We start from the raw sequence: 20079 nt of genomic DNA on the forward strand, positions 1-20079 counted from the left end.
TATCGGTGTAGTCCCACCAAAGCCCTGTACAATTGTTGCAAGACTTACTTATTCATGTACTCCAACCCCTTGTAATAAAGGCCAACATGCCATTTGTTACCTAATTGCTTGCTATAGCTGGATGTTGAATTTCTATGTTTCTTGTACAAGGACAGCCAGATTGCTCTGCACACCAACATTTAATAGTTTCAGGATCTTAAAACATAGATTGGTGGTACTTCAACAATAGTTACTGCTTTATCTCAACTCTTTCCAGCTGGTACTGTACTGACCTCGTGTTTTCCTGAAATCAGTTTTGATATCAACATCCAACTGATTCTAAACTTTTACAGCTTTGTATATTAAATAGAATCAGCTTTTAGATGCAGACTCAGGACCTGTTTATTTGTATTTTGTTCATTTTTGGAGGATGCAGAAGTATAAAAATACAGAAACAATCAACAGGGAATATTCAGTGTAAACTAGTCTTCCAGTGTCTCTTGTCAGGTCTAGGAGGGTCAGTACATCAGTTGGTGTGGACTGAGGCACTCAACCAGCGCAGGCTGAGTCTCAGCCCCGGATGGTGCTTGGAGCCACCAGGCTCAATCATGGATGTAACTGGGATCAGAGCCCACAGTGGGGGGAAAGCAGCCAAGCTTTCTACACCTCACGGCCCTGGCTGGAGATGCAGATGGCTGGTTTCAGCCGAGTTTGTGTCTGGCTGTGATTTCACCTGGTCAAATTATCTGAACAGCATTCTTAAAAAGTATCAGTGTCACAGCATAATGGGATAGTCTGGTAACCCTGGCAACATCAAAGGAACAGTGAGGTGAATTAACAAAAGTCCACAGTTACTAACAGAATTCCAGTGATGGTAAGTGACTGCTGCCCTTTGAACTCATCACAGTCTACTGAAGATTCCAAACTGACATTTCAATGGATTACAGCTATATTGCCAGATGACAAAGGCAAAGAAAATGAAAAGCACACTCCTACCTTAAAAATAACTTTTAAAAAAACCTTAAAAAACTTTCAGCCCCTGTTACTGAGAGAGATTCACAATAACAGCCTTCATTCACAAACTGCTTTGAGAAAAATGCAAAGACTCAGTAAGACCAACTAGAAATCCTCCTGGATTCAAACATCAGCTTCAAAGCAACAAGCCAGGCCAACAGAGGAAGAGATCCTGAACTATAAAAATGACAAGTCTCGGATGTGATTACCCATTAGGCAACGAGTGTGTTGCTGAACATGTACATAAGCCATCTGCTAACAGTCACATGGGAGGCAGTTCCCTTGTTATCCTGAGCGCGTTTCATTGACATCTTTCAACTTTCTCAACAGATCAATTTCAGTGAATCATTACTCAGTAACTGACCCACTCCGTCAATCACAGCCCCTACAGTGTCCCCACTGACCCACTCCTATCAGTCACAGCCCCTACATTGTACCCACTGACCCACTCCGTCAATCACAGCCCCTACAGTGTACTCACTGACCCATTCTGTCAGTCACAGCCCCTACAGTGTACTCACTGACCCATTCCGTCAGTCACAGACCCTACAGTGTACTCACTGACCCACGCCATCAGTCACAACCCCTAGTGTACCCACTGACCCACTCCGTCAATCATAGCCCCTACAGTGTACTCACTGACCCACTCCGTCAATCACAGCTCCTACAGTGTACTCACTGACCCACTCCAACAGTCACAACCCCTACAGTGTACCCACTAACCCACTCCATCAGTCACAGTCCCTACAGTGTACTCACTGACCCATTCTGTCAGTCACAACCCCTACAGTGTACCCACTGACGCACTCCGTCAATCACAGCCCCTACAGTGTACTCACTGACCCACTCCATCAGTCACAGTCCCTACAGTGTACTCACTGACCCATTCTGTCAGTCACAACCCATACAGTGTACCCACTGACCCATTCCTTCAGTCACAGCCCCTACAGTCTACTCACTGACCCATTCCGTCAGTCACAGCCCCTACAGTCTACTCACTGACCCATTCCCTACACTAACAGCTAACAAACACATTTTGCTAAAATCAACTGTACTCCAAACAACTGAACATCATAACTGTCTATAAAACACAGAATCTGTCTTTAAATAAATTAGACACTCATCATCTAAAAGTAAAGAAATTGTAATTGCAGGGAGGGAGCTAGAAGCTATGGTTTGAAGTGGAAACAGATGTCACATTATATCAGGGTGATGATGGATTAAAGACATGGCTTCACACACTATCATCCCTTCACTCCACGGAACCTTCAAATAATGTGCAGTGCATCCTGGTACAGATTGTTCTCATTGATATCTTTTGTAATTCATAACAAAATATCCAGAAATTTCCAGAGTTCCAAAAGGTTCAAACATTAGTGTCAAACACCAGAGCAAACTGAGATCGATAAACTTTCAACATAGTAACAGAGGCCAAAGTTGAATTGAAGAGGGGTTCAGAGCATCAGAGATTTTTAAATAACCAGGAATCTTCCTCTCAGTTATCTCCTTTTTTTGTACTTCCATAAATATAAGGATCAGGAACAATTAATTCTTGCTCAGATTTAATTCTCTATGCCTGATTCTCCTCACACTTTGTCATATAACCAGCTCACAAGCTGTCTGAAGTACACAGGGAATGGACAGTCTGTGGAGTAACTAGACTCAGCGAGAAAGAAACTGAATGAATGCAGACTGACACAGGAAGGATGCAGCATCCCTGTTAAATTGCAGAATCCTCCCTGAGGAGATCGCTACAGATTTTATTCAGAATCAGGTTCAGCTGAGCCAGTACCTCTGCACTGGCAGGTGAAACAGACCAAGAGGAAATGGACGTTCAAGTTAATTCTTAGAGACATTTGATTCTCTTTGCCTCAATTTGTCCTGAGAACATTCTCCAGACAAGCAGCCTGCTGGCCCAGTCTCCACCAGTGCTTCCCTCAGACTGGACATGAGCAGAAACCTCTCACTATAATCTGGGGGAGCAAGAGGGGGACTTGGCCTGTGATTAGGGTCTCCCTGACAATGCAACACTTTTCCATGACAACATATTCCCCCAAATGTACAATGATTAGTTCATCAAGAGCCACTATCCACAAGTTCCCAGACAGTTCTAGGTGACAGCAACCCACTGCCTGCCAAATGCTCAAACTATAACCCCCCTCCCCACCAACAAACTACCAAACTAACTAATGGCAAGAAAACTGATGACAAGGAGCCCTCTTTAAAATTAGAATCCATTTCCTTGTCTGACGTTAGTTACTGTGGTGCTTTACGCAGCTGAATGATTGAGTGATTGGATTGTGGCTCAGTATCAGTAGCGATGGTGGTTGGATTGCCAGTGCGAATTGGAGCCTTGGCTGTAAGATTCATATGGCCCCTGGTGATGAACTGGAGAATGATTGTAGCCACGGCCTCTCCCGTGCCACTGGCGGTTATAGGACCAATTGCGACCGTCATCTCGTCCTTTGTACGGTCGATAGTCTTGCGACCTAAAACAAAAAGGTAAAAAAAAAAAATTCTCAAACTGATGCTGAATTTGGCTTTACTCACTTTGGAACGATTTATTTGATGTTGTGACTGTAAAGGAAGAGATTTCGACATGCTGCAGTTGTTGTAGTCAGTTTTCCAAACATTACACGTTACAATCATTTCTCCCAAGGTGATTGCTCACAGTTAACATTTCATGAACTATCTCCTTACTCATGACCAGATTCAGCAACACCTCTCTTTTAGGTACACAAACTGATTGAGGATGGAGTGTCCCGCCACGTCAGGAATTCCGTTTCATTCACTCCCTCCTTGTCTCGAACATTTGTGGCTGATAAAAATTTCCAAGAAGAATAATTATGGTTACTTACTCAACTCTCTGATCCACTTAGAGGTTCCCTCTTCCATTTACCTCCAATGATTTAGGGGGTAGCAGTACATCCCCACTAATGAAATAACCTCGTTAGGGGAGAAGGTTAGGGTTACGTTCCAAAAAGGAAATTGGAGGAGCACTTGAGGGAAATAAACTTGCAGGACTAAGTGACTAGAACAGGGGGAAACGGGACCAACTGGATTGATCTACAAAGGGCTGGCACGGGCTTAACAAGCCCAGATGGGGGAGTGGTGATGTCACTAGACCAGGAATCCAGAGGCCCAGGTGAATGCTCTGGGGTCACGGGTTCAATTCCCACCATGGCAGCTGGTGGAATTTAATTCAATTAATAAAATCTGGAATTGAAAGCTAGTCTAATGGTGACCATGAAACCATTGTCGATTGACATAAATGTCCCTTACCTGGTCTAGCCTACATGCGACTCCAGACCCACTGCAATGTGGTTGACTCTTAACTGCCCCTCTGAAATGGCCAAGTAAGCCACTCAGTTGTATCAAACCACTAAAAAGCCTACAAAAGGGAATGAAACTGGATGGACCTGGCATCGACCTAGGCACGGGAAAGAACAACAGTAAACTCAGCCCTGTCGACCCTGCAAAGTCCTCCTTACTAACATCTGGGGGCTAGTGCCGAAATTGGGAGAGCTGTCTCACAGACTAGTCAAGAAACAGCCTGACATAGTCATCCTCACAGATAATGACCCAGACACCACCATCACCATCCCTGGATATGTTCTATCCCACTGGCAGGACAGATCCAGCAGAGGTGGCGGCACAGTGGTATACAGTTACCCTGGGAGTCCTCAACATTTATACCAGAACCCATGAAGTCTCATGGCATCAGGTCAAAAATGGGCAAGGAAATCTCCTGCTGATTAGCACGTACTGCCCTCCCTCAGCTGATGAATCAGTGCTCCCCCATGTTGAACACCACTTGGAGGAAGCACTGAGGGTGACAAGGACGCAGAATGTACTCTGGGTGGGGGAGTTTAATGTCCATCACCAAGAGTGGCGCGGTAGCACCACTACTGACTGAGTTGGCCGAGTCCTAAAGGACATAGCTCCTAGACTGGGTCTGCGGCAGGTGGTGAGGGAACCAAGAGGGAAAGTCATACTTGACCTCATCCTCACCAACCCGCCTGCCGCAGATGCATCTGCCCATGATGGTATCGGTAGGAGTGACCTCCGCACAGTCATTGTGGAGATGAAGTTCTCCTTGAAGACACCCTCCATCATGTTGTGTGTCACTATCACCGTGCTAAATGGGATAGATTTCGAACGGATCCAACAACTCGAGACTGAGCATCCATGAGGCGCTGTGGGCCATCAGCAGCAGCAGGGTTATACTCAACCACATTCTGTAACCGGCAAATCCCCCACCCTACCATTACTATCAAGCCAGGGGATCAATCCTGGTTCAATGAAGAGTGCAGGAGGGCATGCCAGCAGCAGCACCAGGCATACCTAAAAATGAGGTGTCAACCTGGTGAAGCTACAACAGAGGACTATTTGCACGCCAAACAGCATAAGCAGCAAGTGATGGACAGAGCTAAGCAATTCCACAACCAATGGATCAGATTTAAGCCCTGTAGTCATGCCAAATTCAGTCGTGAATGGTGGTGGACAATTAAACAACTCACTGGAAGAGGCGGCTCCACAAATATCCCCGTCCTCAATGATGGAGGAGCCCAGCACATCAGTGCAAAAGATAAGGCTGAAGCATTTGCTAAGGTCTACAGCCAGAAACGCTGAGTGGATGATCCATCTCGGCCTCCTCTGGAGGTCCCGAGCACCACAGATGCCAGTCTTCAGCCAATTTGATTCACTCCACATGACATCAAGAAACGGCTGAAGGCACTGGATACTGCAAAGGCTATAGGCCGACAATATTCCAGCAATGGTACTGAAGACTTGTGCTCCAGAGCTTGCCACACCCCTAGCCAAGCTGTTCCAGTGCAGCTACAACACTGGCATCTACCCGGCTATGCGGAAAATTGCCCAGGTATGTCCTGTACTCAAAAAGCAGGACAAATCCAACCCGGCCAATTACTACCCCATTAGTCTACTCTCCATCATCAGTTAAGTAATGGAAGAAGTCAGCTGTTCACTGATGCCCAGTTTGGGTTCCACCAGGGCCACTCAGCTCCTGAAATCATTATAGGTCCAAATATGGACAAAAGAGCTGAACTCCCAAGGTGAGGTGAGAGTGACTGCCCTTGACATCAAGGAAGCATTGGACCGAGTGTGGCATCAAGGAGCCCTAGCAAAACCGAAGTCAATAAGAATCAGGGGACAACACTCCACTGGTTGGAGTCATACCTAGCACACAGGAAGATGGTTGTGGTTGTTGGAGGTCAAGCATTTCAGTTCCAGGACATCACTACAGTAGTTCCTCAGGATAGTGTCTTCGGCCCAGCCATCTTCATCTGCTTCACCAATGACCTTCCTTCCATGAGAAGGTCAGAAGTGGGGATGTTCGCTGATGATTGCACAATGTTCAGCACCATTCACGACTCCTCAGATACTGAAGCAATCTTTGTTTATATGCAGAAAGACCTGGACAATATCCAGGCTTGGGCTGATGGCGTAACAAGTAACATTTGTGCCACACAAGTGCCAGGCAATGACCATCTCCAACAAGATAGAATTTAACCATCGCTCCTTGACATTCAATGGCATTACCATCGCTGAATCCCCCACTATCAACATCCTGGGGCTTACCATTGACCAGAAACTGAACTAGCCATATAAATACTGTGGTTACAAGAGCAGGTCAGAGCTGGGAATTCTGTGCTGAGTAACTCACCTCCTGACTTCCCAAAGCCTGTCCACCACAAGTCAGGAGTGTGATGGAATACCTTCCACTTGCCTGGATGAGTGCAGCTCCAACAACACTCAAGAAGCTTGACACCGTCCAGGACAAAGCAGCCTGCTTGATTGGCACCCCATCCACCACCTTAAACATTCATTCCCTCCACCACTGACACAAGGTGGCAGCAGTACATACCATCTACAAGATGCGCTGCAGCAACTTGCCAAGGCTCCTTTGACAGCAGCTTCCAAACCTGCAACCCCTATCAATGAGTAGGACAAGGGCAGATGTATGGGAACACCACCATCTGCAAGTTCCCCTCCAAGTCAAACACCATCCTGACTCGAAAAGATATCGTCATTCCTTCATTGTTGCTGGGACAAAATCTTGAAACTCCCTCCCTAACAGCACTGTGGGTGTACCTATACCACATGAACTGCAGTGGTTCAAGAGGGCAGCTCACCGCCTTCTCAAGCCAAGAATACCCAAATCCTGGGAACAAACAAATAAATTGTTAATGTCTAACTACGGTATATTGTTACTGTCTGAACTTTTTCTATATCCCAGTCCCTGACTCGAGCAGGTATTTCCTCCTTCAAAAACATTGTCTCACATTTCCCTCTGTTCTTACCCACTCTGTATCTTCTCTGAAGTACTGTAATCCGAGATGTTTAGTTCCCATTCCTGCCCATTTTGTCTTTATGCTGTAAAGTCTGTATCTTACTCTGAAGTACGAGTCCCTCATTCCCCAACCTCTATACTCTGATGGAAACACTCTCACGGAAACAGTTTCACCATGTTGGTATAAAGTCTGGCAGGGGTCAGCGGCTGCTCGTTACACACCTGTGGTTACCGCCAGCTCGGACCCTCCAGTCCTCTACAATCGGGGGCGGGTCAGCTGGGCACTTCACCATCGCCTGATACTCTTCATCAGCTGCAGTGAATCGATGAGCAAACATTTCCTCGTAGTTTGGAGCGGTTTCTGCTTCACCGGACATTCTAGGCAATGAGAGAGCAATGAGGAAAACATTAGGAGAAACAGATTCCATTTGCTTTAAAACTAGACCTTGCTCAGGAACCGTGGATAGAGGGCTGCTCTGGTGTAATACTGAGCCACAAAAGATACCAATGTCCAAGTTCAGTCATAGCTCAGGCAGCTGGAAGCCCAGCAATTAGTTCCAGAACTTGAGTTAGGGGAAACCAGGAAGGGTTCTCAGTCTCGATCCCTGCCCAGTGACTACAATCAGACTATTCACATACACAAAGGAGATATCCACTAGGATGGGAAGCGAGGTGAGGCTAATAAAAACATAATTGCCTCAAGGGTGTAGGGTTGGCCAAGTGCGAAGGATGGAATGACTCGGCTGAAGGGGTTTCACATCCAAATCAATCTGGTCAGACAATTAAACAACTGTTGCTGTGTCAGCCTTGGCGCAGTGGGTAATCGTCCCCTTCTGAGTTTGACTGACACAGGTTCGAGTCCAACTCCAGAGATTTGAGTACGAAATCTCAGCTGACACTCCACTGCAAGATTGAGGGCGTGCCGCACCGTCGGAGGGTCAGCGCAGAGGGGGTGCCGCACCGTCGGAGGGTCAGCGCAGAGGGGATGCCGCACCGTCGGAGGGTCAGCGCAGAGGGGATGCCGCACCGTCGGAGGGTCAGCGCAGAGGGGATGCCGCACCGTCGGAGGGTCAGCGCAGAGGGGATGCCGCACCGTCGGAGGGTCAGCGCAGAGGGGATGCCGCACCGTCGGAGGGTCAGCGCAGAGGGGATGCCGCACCGTCGGAGGGTCAGCGCAGAGGGGATGCCGCACTGTCGGAGGGTCAGCGCAGAGGGGATGCCGCACTGTCGGAGGGTCAGCGCAGAGGGGATGCCGCACTGTCGGAGGGTCAGCGCAGAGGGGATGCCGCACTGTCGGAGGGTCAGCGCAGAGGGGATGCCGCACTGTCGGAGGGTCAGCGCAGAGGGGATGCCGCACTGTCGGAGGGTCAGCGCAGAGGGGATGCCGCACTGTCGGAGGGTCAGCGCAGAGGGGATGCCGCACTGTCGGAGGGTCAGCGCAGAGGGGATGCCGCACTGTCGGAGGGTCAGCGCAGAGGGGATGCCGCACTGTCGGAGGGTCAGCGCAGAGGGGATGCCGCACTGTCGGAGGGTCAGCGCAGAGGGGATGCCGCACTGTCGGAGGGTCAGCGCAGAGGGGATGCCGCACTGTCGGAGGGTCAGCGCAGAGGGGATGCCGCACTGTCGGAGGGTCAGCGCAGAGGGGATGCCGCACTGTCGGAGGGTCAGCGCAGAGGGGATGCCGCACTGTCGGAGGGTCAGCGCAGAGGGGATGCCGCACTGTCGGAGGGTCAGCGCAGAGGGGATGCCGCACTGTCGGAGGGTCAGCGCAGAGGAGATGCCGCACTGTCGGAGGGTCAGCGCAGAGGGGATGCCGCACTGTCGGAGGGTCAGCGCAGAGGGAATGTTGCTCTGTCGGAGGGTCAGCGCAGAGGGAATGTTGCACTGTCGGAGGGTCAGTGCAGAGGGGATGCTGCACTGTCGGAGGGTCAGTGCTGAGGGAGTGCTGCACTGTCGGAGGGTCGGGACTCTCGGGTGTTAGGCTGAGCGGGTCGGGTTCTCGCGGGTGTGGGTATTTGTGGATCTTGCTGTGCTGCTCGGTGCCACACCCCCACATGGAGCCCATTCTGCCTGAGCCACTCGCCGGTTGCGGACAGCCTGAGACCCAAGGCCCAAACTCACCTTCTCCTCAAAACACCCACTTCCAGGTGCAGCCTCCAAATCCCACCCCAGGTATCCGGGACTTCCGGTCCCCTGGAAACCCGCGCTGAAATAACTGTCCGCATCTGGAGCCCCACTCTCTGCACCAGTGCTGACCCTCCGATAGTGCGGCACTCCCTCAGCGCTGACCCTCCGACAGTGCAGCACCCCCCCCACAGCGCCGACCCTCCGACAGTGCGGCACTCCCTCAGCACTGACCCTCCGACAGTGCGGCACTCCCTCAGCACTGACCCTCCGACAGTGCGGCACTCCCTCAGCACTGACCCTCCGACAGTGCGGCACTCCCCCAGCGCTGACCCACTGACAGTGCGGCACTCCCCCAGCGCTGACCCTCCGACAGTGCGGCGCTCCCTCAGCGCTGACCCTCCGACAGTGCGGCACTCCCTCAGTACTGACCCTTGAACCATGTTGGTATAAAGTCTGGCAGGGGTCAGCGGCTGCTCGTTACACACCTGTGGTTACCGCCAGCTCGGACCCTCCAGTCCTCTACAATCGGGGGCGGGTCAACTGGGCACTTCACCATCGCCTGATACTCTTCATCAGCTGCAGTGAATCGATGAGCAAACATTTCCTTGTAGTTTTGAGCGGTTTCTGCTTCACCGGACATTCTAGGCAATGAGAGAGCAATGAGGAAAACATTAGGAGAAACAGATTCCATTTGCTTTAAAACTAGACCTTGCTCAGGGGCTGTGGATAGAGGGCTGCTCTGGTGTAATACTGAGCCACAAAAGGTACCAACGTCCAAGTTCAGTCATAGCTCAGGCAGCTGGAAGCCCAGCAATTAGTTCCAGAACTTATGAGTTAGGGGAAACCAGGAAGGGTTCTCAGTCTCGATCCCTGCCCAGTGAATGTAATCAGACTATTCACATACACAAAGGAGATATCCACTAGGATGGGAAGCGAGGTGAGGCTAATAAAAACATAATTGCCTCAAGGGCGTAGGGTTGGCCAAGTGCAAAGGATGAAATGACTCGGCTGAAGGGGTTTCACATCCAAATCAATCTGGTCAGACAATAAAACAACTGTTGCCGTGTCAGCCATGGCGCAGTGGGTAATCATCCCCTTCTGAGTTTGACTGACACAGGTTCAAGCCCAACCCCAGAGATTTGAGTGCGAAATCTCAGCTGACACTCCACTGCAAGATTGAGGGCGCACTGCACCTTCAAAGGGTCAGTACGGAGGGAATGCTGCACTATCAGAGGGTCAGCACAGGGGGGATGCTGCTCTGTCGGAGGTTCAATGCTGAGGGAGTGCCGCATTGTCAGAGGGTCAGTGTAGAGGGGATGCCGCACTGTCGGAGGGTCAGCGCAGGGGGGATGCCTCACTGTCCGAGGGTCAGTGCTGAGGGAGCGCCGCACTGTCGGAGGGTCAGTGCTGAGGGAGCGCCGCACTGTCGGAGGGTCAGTGCTGAGGGAGCGCCTCACAGTCGGAGGGTCAGTACTGAGTGAGCGCCGCACTGTCGGAGGGTCAGTGCTGAGGGAGTGCCGCACTGTCGGAGGGTCAGTGCTGAGGGAGTGCCGCACTGTCGGAGGGTCGGGGCTCTCGGGTGTGGGTATTTGTGGATCTTGCTGTGCTGCTCGGGGCCGCCCCCCCCACATGGAGCCCGTTCTGCCTGAGCCGCTCGCCGGCCGCGGACAGCCTGAGACCCAAGGCCCAAACTCACCTTCTCCTCAAAACACCCACTTCCGGTGCAGCCGCCAAATCCCACCCCAGGTATCCGGCACTTCCGGTCCCCTGGAAACTCGCGCTGAAATAACTGTCCGCATCTGGAGCCCCGCCCCCTGCACCAGTACTGACCCTTCGACAGTGCGGCACTCCCCCGGTACTGACCCTCCGACAGTGCAGCACTCCCTCAGTACTGACCCTCCGACAGTGCAGCACTCCCTCAGTACTGACCCTCCGACAGTGCGGCACTCCCTCAGTACTGACCCTCCGACAGTGCGGCGCTCCCTCAGTACTGACCCTCCGACAGTGCGGCACTCCCTCAGCACTGACCCTCCAACAGTGCAGCACTCCCTCAGCACTGACCCTCCGACAGTGCGGTGCTCACTCAGCACTGACCCTCCGACAGTGCGGCGCTCCCTCAGCACTGACCCTCCGACAGTGCAGCACTCCCTCAGCACTGACCCTCCAACAGTGCAGCACTCCCTCAGTACTGACCCTCCAACAGTGCAGCACTCCCTCAGCACTGACCCTCCGACAGTGCGGTGCTCACTCAGCACTGACCCTCCGACAGTGCGGCGCTCCCTCAGCACTGACCCTCCGACAGTGCGGCGCTCCCTCAGCACTGACCCTCCGACAGTGCGGCGCTCCCTCAGCACTGACCCTCTGACAGTGCGGCTCCCTCAGCATTGACCCTCTGACAGTGCGGCACTCCCTCAGCACTGACCCTCCGACAGTGTGCCGCTCCCCCAGTACTGACTCTCCAACAGTGCGGCGCTCCCTGAATACTGACCCTCTGTCAGTGCAGCGCTCCCTCAGTACTGACCCTCTGATAGTGCGGCGCTCCCCCAGTACTGACCCTCTGACAGTGCGGCATTCCCTCAGTACTGACCCTCCGACAGTGTGGCACTCCCTCAGCACTGACCCTCCGACAGTGCGGCTCTTCCCCAGCGCTGACCCTCCGACAGAGCGGCTCTCCCCCAGCGCCGACCCTCCAACAGTGCGGCACTCCCCCAGCGCCAATCCTCCGACAGTGCGGCACTCCCCCAGCGCCGACCCTCCGACAGTGCGGCGCTCCCTCAGCGCCGACCCTCCGACAGTGCGGCGCTCCCTCAGCGCCGACCCTCTGACAGTGCGGCGCTCCCCCAGTACTGACCCCCTGACAGTGCGGCACTCCCCCAGCGCCGACCCTCCAACAGTGCGGCGCTCCCTCAGCGCCGACCCTCTGACAGTGCGGCGCTCCCTCAGTCCTGACACTCTGTCAGCGCGGCACTCCCTCAGTACTGACCCTCCAACAGTGCGGCGCTCCCCCAGTACTGACCCTCTGACAGTGTGGCGCTCCCTCAGTACTGACCCTCTGACAGTGCGCGCCCCCCCAGTACTGACCCTCTGACAGTGCGGCGCTCCCTCAGTACTGACCCTCCGACAGTGCGGCGCTCCCTCAGTACTGACCCTCCGACAGTGCGGCGCTCCCCCAGTACTGACTCTCCAACAGTGCGGCGCTCCCTCAGTACTGACCCTCCGACAGTGCGGCGCTCCCCCAGTACTGACCCTCTGACAGTGTGGCGCTCCCCCAGTACTGACTCTCCAACAGTGCCGCGCTCCCTGAATACTGACCCTCTGTCAGTGCAGCGCTCCCTCAGTACTGACCCTCCGACAGTACGGTGCTCCCCCAGTATTGACCCTCTGACAGTGCGGTGCTCCCCCAGTACTGACCCTCTGACAGTGCGGCGCTCCCCCAGTACTGACCCTCTAACAGTGCGGCGCTCCGTCAGTACTGACCCTCTGACAGTGCGGCGCTCCCTGAATACTGACCCTTGAACAGTGCAGTGGTCCCTCAGTACAGACCCACAGACAGTGCGGCACTCCCCTAGTGCTGACCCTCTGACAGTGCAACACTCCCTCAGTACAGACGCACAGACAGCACGGCACTCCCTCAGTACTGACCCTCCAACCCTGCAGGAGTGCCACACTACTGCACTGGATTGTCTGTCTGGATTACGTGCTCAGGATTCAAGCCGCAAGCACTTCTCCTGCCTCTATTGTTTGCTCTTTACTTTAACAAATTGTGTTCATCTGAAACAGGTGCTCATTGTCCTACCTGGTGAATTGAAGTCATGTTGGGCTTCCCAGCCTCATCCTCTATCTTGGGAGCCAATGGTAGACGTTTGGGAACCTGTGGCAGAATTTAATGTGGCTGAACCAAGCAGATTGAGGATGTCACATCTCAGGCTGGAAGAACAGTGCTCAAAGTCACAGATTTAGTTGCAGGGGTCACATCAATCCACCATGTTAGGTACCTTCTGATCACTGCTGTCTGACCTTGGTTGTAAGACCTTCATCAGAATCCAGCATGTGATACAGTACAACCCAGGTATCCGAATGCATTCAGTTATCATTATGACATCCCTCCTTTACCCAACTGAAAGCATGTCAGCTCTGAAGAAGAGCCATATTGGACTCGAAACGTTGACTCTGTTTGCCTCCATAGACGCTGCCAGACCTGCTGAGTTTTTCCAGCATTGTCTGTTTTTATTTCAGATTTCCAGCATCTGCAGTATTTTGCTTTTATGAACGCATGTCATCTTGTTTTGTTTGTGTTTTTTTACTTCTTCTTCATCATCTGAGCTTGTAATTGTTTGGAAAGTTGTAGGACATATGAGTTCTCAAAATCTAACAATAACATTTAAAGTCAAACTTCCTTCACAATATTCCAAATTTGAGTGTGACATTTTTAAATGTCAGTCAGATTTTCCTTCACCACTTTCTGCTTGGTGTATGGTAGCTTGGACTCCATCCCTTATTAAACAAACTGCAATAAAATTTATGAACAAACTTAAAAAATCATTATCTTCCTAACTCACTGAGAAAATGAATTTCTTCAGCTACGAATATCAGGTAAGTTCAGTGCATCACATTCCAATGTAGGTTCAGGCTTTTGTTCAGTATTTCACTTTCTGGAACTGCTAACTTCTCTGTTTCTTCATCCAGCATAAACTGAACTCTTCTGACTTCCCTTTCACTATTTAACTGGCACCCCTTGTGATAATCATCGACATGTAATTCAATGTTCCTCAACGATCTATTCCAATTGTTTTCGCGTGTACTTGCAAACATCACAACAAGAACTTCAAAATCACAAGAGCAGCATTCGTACACCCTTTTGTTTTGAACATTATCACAACACATAAAACTTCGAAATAATTATCATCATGTTGAACTTGTATAAGACACTAGTTAGGCCTCATCTGGAGCACTGCGTCCAGCTCTGGGTGCCATTCTTGAGGAAGGGTGTGAAGGCATTGGAGAGAGTAGAGAGGAGATTCACAAGAATGATTCCCAGGATAAAAAACTATAGCTATGAGGGTAGGTTGGAGAGGTTGGGAATGTTTTCCTTGGAGAAAAGAAGGCTGAGAGGAGGCTTGATAGAGGTATTCAAGATCCTGGGGGGCATAGACAGGGTAAATAGTGAGAAACTGTTCCCACTGGAGGGAGCATCAAGAACTAGAGGGCACAGATTCAAAATAATGGGCAAAAGGAGTGGAAGTGAGGTGAGGAAACATTTTTTCATCCAGAGGGTGGTTGGAGTCTGGAACGAACTCCCTGAGAGGGTGGTGGAGGCAGGTTCGATCGAGGTATTCCAGAGGGAATTGGATTGCTACCTGAAAAGAGAGAATGTGCAAAGTTATGGGGATAAGGCAGGGGAGTGGGACTAGTTGGAATGTTCCTTCAGAGAGCCAGTGGAGACTCAATGGGCTGAATGGCCTCCTGCACTGTAAAGATTCAGTGATTCAGATTTAGGTACATGCTTTTTTGTCAAGATTTGCTGTTTTTCAACTTATAATCGCATTGTCTTAAATCACAAATTCTTGCTCCAAACTGATTTCCAATTTAATGTTCCTTCACTAAATCATACAAAATCTTGATATTGGGTTTGGAGGTCTCTTATGCTGTGGTCTGCCTGCTGCATCAGGAACTCTGGCCATCGCATTAGGGTTCGATGTTTTTCCCTGTGGGTAAAAAGCTCTCCGCCTGCCATCAGCATCGCTGGCTTGGACATCTGGATTGCCGGATGCCAACTTCGCCTCAGCCCCTAAACCTGGTTCATCTGTTGCCATGACTTTGTCACCATGATACTTTTTGACACATGAAGAATTCCTGACGTACAGTACTCCTTCAGGCGACTGCACAGTCACACTGTTTCCCTTCTTGGTGATGACAGTGTTCGGCTTGGGGTAAAATGGTGTATCCATCTTACTCGGGCTCTCCTGTTCTTCATCATCTGACATCACATCAGACAGTCTAGCTCCTCTTCTGTGGTCTGTGTAAAACTTTGCAGCACCTTTTCTCTCACGTCGTGATCTCGAACCTCCTGATCAAGACCGACGTCCCTCAGCTCTGGCATCTTGGTGCGTATTTTGTGCCCAAATAGCAGCTCAGCTGGGCTCTCTCCCACCGTAGTGGGTGGAGTTGCTCTATACATGGCCGCAAGAGTCTGTGAAATGAATTGTAGCCCATTGTCTGAACACAGAGTAACCGGTAGACTGTGCCTTGCACACATTTCAGTCACTGCAGACACTGTTTTCTCTGCTGTTGTAAACTTCATCACAACAGACTCATAGTAATAGCTGCAGTAATCACCACTGCCGTGGACTGTCCTGATGGAAGTGGACCTAAGAAGTCAACTACTACATCCTCCCATGGTCCAGCTGGTATCAGTGGTGCTGCGTAGTGGTTCCGGTGGATTGGGTCTAGTGACAAGTTGACATCCATGATAAACTGCTCCGCATCTTTCTCCATCCCTGGTCATCACACTTAGGTTCATAAGTCTCTGAGAGGAGTCAGTGCGACTCCTAATTGAAAAGAGACTATACCTGAGTAGGTTTCTCAGCAGCCTTGTATGGAGACTTTTATAGTGTGGAGCTTGAGACAGCTGTTCAATCAGAGAGAGCATGCTAAGATGTAAAGACAGAAAGCTCACCAGTTTAAAATTCTATATCCCGAAGAGAGCAAACACACGGTTAAATTTAAGCCATGACAACAGCATATTTCGCAATCTAATTGTTTCTAAACAGGTGATTAATTCAGTATTTCCAGTTATTGTTCACATTGAATTACTGCTTGGTCAGTCGGACTGTTGTACAAAGATATTTCTATTGACCATTTTCATCACCAGTTTATTGCATTCCCAATCCACGTGTAACTGCTTTTGGCAAATTAATCTCCCCAACAGTAAGAATAGCAAATTCAGAACTAACTTTATTACCACAAGTTGCAAAGACTGCCAAAACTGTGTGACAAAATTCATATAATAGTCCAGATTTAACCCCTAAATTCCGGGCAGGTTATCAATGGATCAGCAGCTGCTGAACTCCATCTACAGCACTGGCCAATCCCGTTCTTGAGGTGCTCAGCACCAATTGCTGTTCATTCTTGTTGTCATTTACTGAATTAAAAAGGTGATTATCTCTGAAAGAAATTGCTGCTTGATTTGAGAACTCCAGGTGTGTTAAAAGCAGGTTGAATAACCACTTCTGGAATGGGAAATTTAATCTGCATTAATTCCTGTACAATGGAAACAAAATTTGAAAAAGCACTGGTGACAGTGGTGTTTATTAACAAGGGCATAGAGTATAAGAGTAAGGAGGTTATATGCTAGTTCACGGTCAGCTGGACTATTGTGTCCAGTTCTGGGCACCGCACTTTAGGAAGGGTGTGAAGACATTGGAGAGAGTGCAGAAAAGATTCTCAAGAATGGTTTCAGAGGTGAAGAACTTCAGTTGTGAAGATAGAAGTTTGGACTGTTTACTTTGAAGAGAAGGTTGGGAGGAGATTTGATTATATCTGATTTATTCAAAATCATGAGGGGTCTGGACAGAGTAGATAGGGAGAAGCTTCCCACTTGTGGAAGGATCGAGAACGAGAGGACACAGATTTAAAGGGATTGGCAAAAGAAGTAAAAGCAACAGGAGGAGAACCTTTTTCACACAGCGAGTGGTTAGAGTCTGGAATCAGAAAAGATACATTAGAGTGAGAAAGAAAGACTTTAGGGGAAGGATGAGCCATCCATGGCTAACTAAAGAAGTTAAAGATAGTGCCAGGTCAGAAGATTGGACAGAATATAAAGAACAGCAAAGAATGACGAAAAGATTAGTAAGGAGGGAGAAATTAGCGTATGAGAGAAAACTAGCTAGAAATATAATGATGGATAGTAAGAGTTGCTACAAGTATTTACAAAGGAAAAGAGTAAGTAAAGTGAGTGTTGGTCCTCTAGAGAGTGAGAACGGTGAACTGATAATGGAAAATGAGGAAATGGATGAATTTGAACAGATATTTTGTGTCTGTCTTCACTGTAGAGGATACAAATAACACCCCAGAAACAGTTGTGAATCAGGAGGTGAAAGGGAGGGAGGAACTTTAAACAATTACAATCACCAGGGAAAGGGAACTGAGAAACTTATTAGAACTAAAAGCTGACAAGTCCCAGGTCCTAATGGACTTCATCCTAGGATTTAAAAGTGGCTGCTGAGATAGTAGATGCATTGGTTTTAATTTTCCAAAATTCCCAAGATTCTGGAAAGGTCCCATCAGATTGGAAAATAACAAATGTGACTCGTCAATTCCAAAAGGAGTGAGACAGAAAGCAGGCAACTACAGGCCAGTTAGCTTAACATCTATAGCAGGGAAATTTCTGGAATCTATTATTAAAGAGGGGAGGTACTTAGAAAATCTCAATGCAATCAGGCAGAGTCAACATGGTTCTGTGAAAGGGAAATCATGTTTGACTAGTTTACTGAAGTTCTTTGAGGAAGTATCAAGCAATGTGGATAAAGGGGAATCTGTGGATGTGGTGTACTTAGATTTCCAGAAGGCATTTGACAAGGTGCCACATCAAAGGTTACTACATAATGTAAGAGCTCATGGTGTAGGGGGTATTAGTATGGATAGAGGATTGGATAATTAACAGGAAACAGAGATTACACAATAATGAGTCATTTTTCGGGTGGCAATTTGCAACAAGTGAAGTGCAACTGTGATCTGTGCTGGGGCCTCAACTATTTACAATTTACATCAATGACTTGGATGAAAAGACCAAAGGTACAGTTGCTAAATTTGCCAATGACACAAAGACAGGTAGGAAAGTAAGTTGTGAAGAGGACATAAGGAGCCTGCAAAGGCATATGGACAGGTGAAGTGAGTGGGCAAAAATTTGGCAGACGGAGTATAATGTGGGAAAATGTGAACTTGTCCACTTTGGCAGGAAGAATAGAAAATCAGTATGCTATTTAAATAGAGAGAGATTGCAGAACTCAATACAGAGGGAGCTGGGTGTCCTGGTACATGAATCAGGAAAAGTTAGTATGCAGATACAGCAAGTGATTAGGAAGGCAAAAGGAATGTTGTTGTTTATTGCAAGGGGAATGGAATATAAAAGTAGGGATGTTTTGCTACAATTGTACTGGGCATTAGTGAGATCACATCTGAAGTACTGTGTACAGTTTTAGGCTCCTTAATTAAGAAAGGATATAAATGCATTTGAAGCAGTTCGGAGAAGGTTCACTTAACTGATACCTGGGGTGGAGGGGGAGGGATTCCCATTTAGGACAGAGATGAGAAGGAGTTTTTTTTTCTCAGAGCATTGTAAATCTTTGGAACCCTCTTACCCAGAGAGTGGTGGAAGCAGGGTCAATGAATACTGTAGGAGGATCACTACTGGTGGAAGGCTGCACTGTCAGATGGTCAGCACTGAGTGAGCACTGCATTCCACGAGGGTCAGTACTGAGGAAGCGCCGCACTGTTGCATGGTCACTACTGAGAGAGCGCCGCACTGTCAGAGGGTCAGTACTGAGGAAGCGCAGCACTCCACGAGTCTCAGTACTGAGGGAGTGCTGCACTGTTGCAGGTTCAGTATTGAGGGAGTGCCGCAATGTCAGAGGGTCAGAATTGAGGGAGTACTACACTGTTGGAGAATCAGTACTGTGGGAACACTGCACTCTACGAGGCTCAGTACTGAGGGAGCGCCACACTGTCGCAGGGTCAGTATTGAGGGAGTGCCGCAATGTCAGAGGATCCATATTGAGGGAGTGCTGCACTGTTGGAGGATCAGTACTGAGGGAGCGCTGCACTGTCGGAGGGTCAGTACTGAGGGAGCGCTGCACTGTCGGAGGGTCAGTACTGAGGGAGCACCGCACTGTTGGAGGGTCAGTACTGAGGGAGTGCAGCACTGTCAAAGGTTCAGTACTGAGGGAGTGCCGCACAGTCGGAGGGTGAGTGCTGAGGGAGTGCCGCACTGTCGGAAGTTCAGTACTGAGGGAGCGCTGCACTGTCCGAGGGCCAGTACTGAGGGAGCGCTGCACTGTCTGAGGGTCAGAGCTGAGGGAGTGCTGCAGTGTCGGAAGTTCAGTACTGAGCAAGTGCTGCATTGTCGGACAGTCAGTACTGAGGGAGCGCTGCACCTTTGGAGATGCTGCCTATACAATGAGATGTTAAAACCAGGCCCCATCCTGTTAGGTGGATGTGATACGCACAGTTCCTGAGAAATTCCAGTGATAACAAGGCAAAACTGCTTCCTGGATCTGGATGCTTAACTTATACTGAATGAACTTTCCTCCAACAATCTTGATTATGTGTAATAGAGCGATAGAACTTTGATCTGTTGTCTTAGGATCCATTTAACTCCTTCCATATCCTGATGCTTTGAGTGGTAAGCATGCAGTTAGTCCCAAGTAGCCATTTCAATAGCTTCCTACCTCAGCCTAGGATAAGGCTATTGCTGCTCCTGACACACTCCACATTGAGCTAAGGTTGGTTTCCTGGCTGGGTGGTGATCACAGAGTGAGAGTCTGTTGGATGATGCGGATACACAATGTGGGGGTGCAGTTCTTCCTTGATCTAATTGTCTTCAGCCAACTAACTCCATATCACCTGCAGACTATCCCTGGCCTTGATTT

At 49.5% G+C, this 20079-nt stretch overlaps 1 protein-coding gene across 6 annotated transcripts; it reads right to left on the reverse strand.

Moving 5' to 3' along the window:
- Window positions 1-365: 365 nt before the first annotated feature.
- LOC144668321 (RNA guanine-N7 methyltransferase activating subunit-like) lies at window positions 366-13407 on the reverse strand. 6 transcript variants are annotated; one of them, XR_013573474.1, is made up of 4 exons: window positions 9919-10587; window positions 7529-7684; window positions 2014-3482; window positions 366-1867 (listed from the first exon to the last, which is right to left on the reverse strand). XR_013573474.1 is itself a non-coding variant. In XM_078530208.1 (4 exons), exons 2-4 carry the CDS (start codon window positions 10071-10073, stop codon window positions 3305-3307), a joined length of 489 nt encoding a protein of 162 aa, XP_078386334.1. In that variant the 5' UTR covers window position 10074; window positions 13230-13407; the 3' UTR covers window positions 366-3304. The 6 variants fall into 6 exon arrangements, 3 of the variants coding, with proteins under 3 accessions (XP_078386334.1, XP_078386333.1, XP_078386332.1); XR_013573475.1 differs by having other exon boundaries at window positions 366-1947; XR_013573476.1 differs by having other exon boundaries at window positions 366-1403; window positions 1989-3482.
- Between the last annotated feature and the right edge of the window lie 6672 nt (window positions 13408-20079).

Source organism: Cetorhinus maximus, chromosome 26 (assembly GCF_964194155.1).
Source record: "Cetorhinus maximus chromosome 26, sCetMax3.hap1.1, whole genome shotgun sequence".
NCBI lineage: Eukaryota > Metazoa > Chordata > Chondrichthyes > Lamniformes > Cetorhinidae > Cetorhinus > Cetorhinus maximus.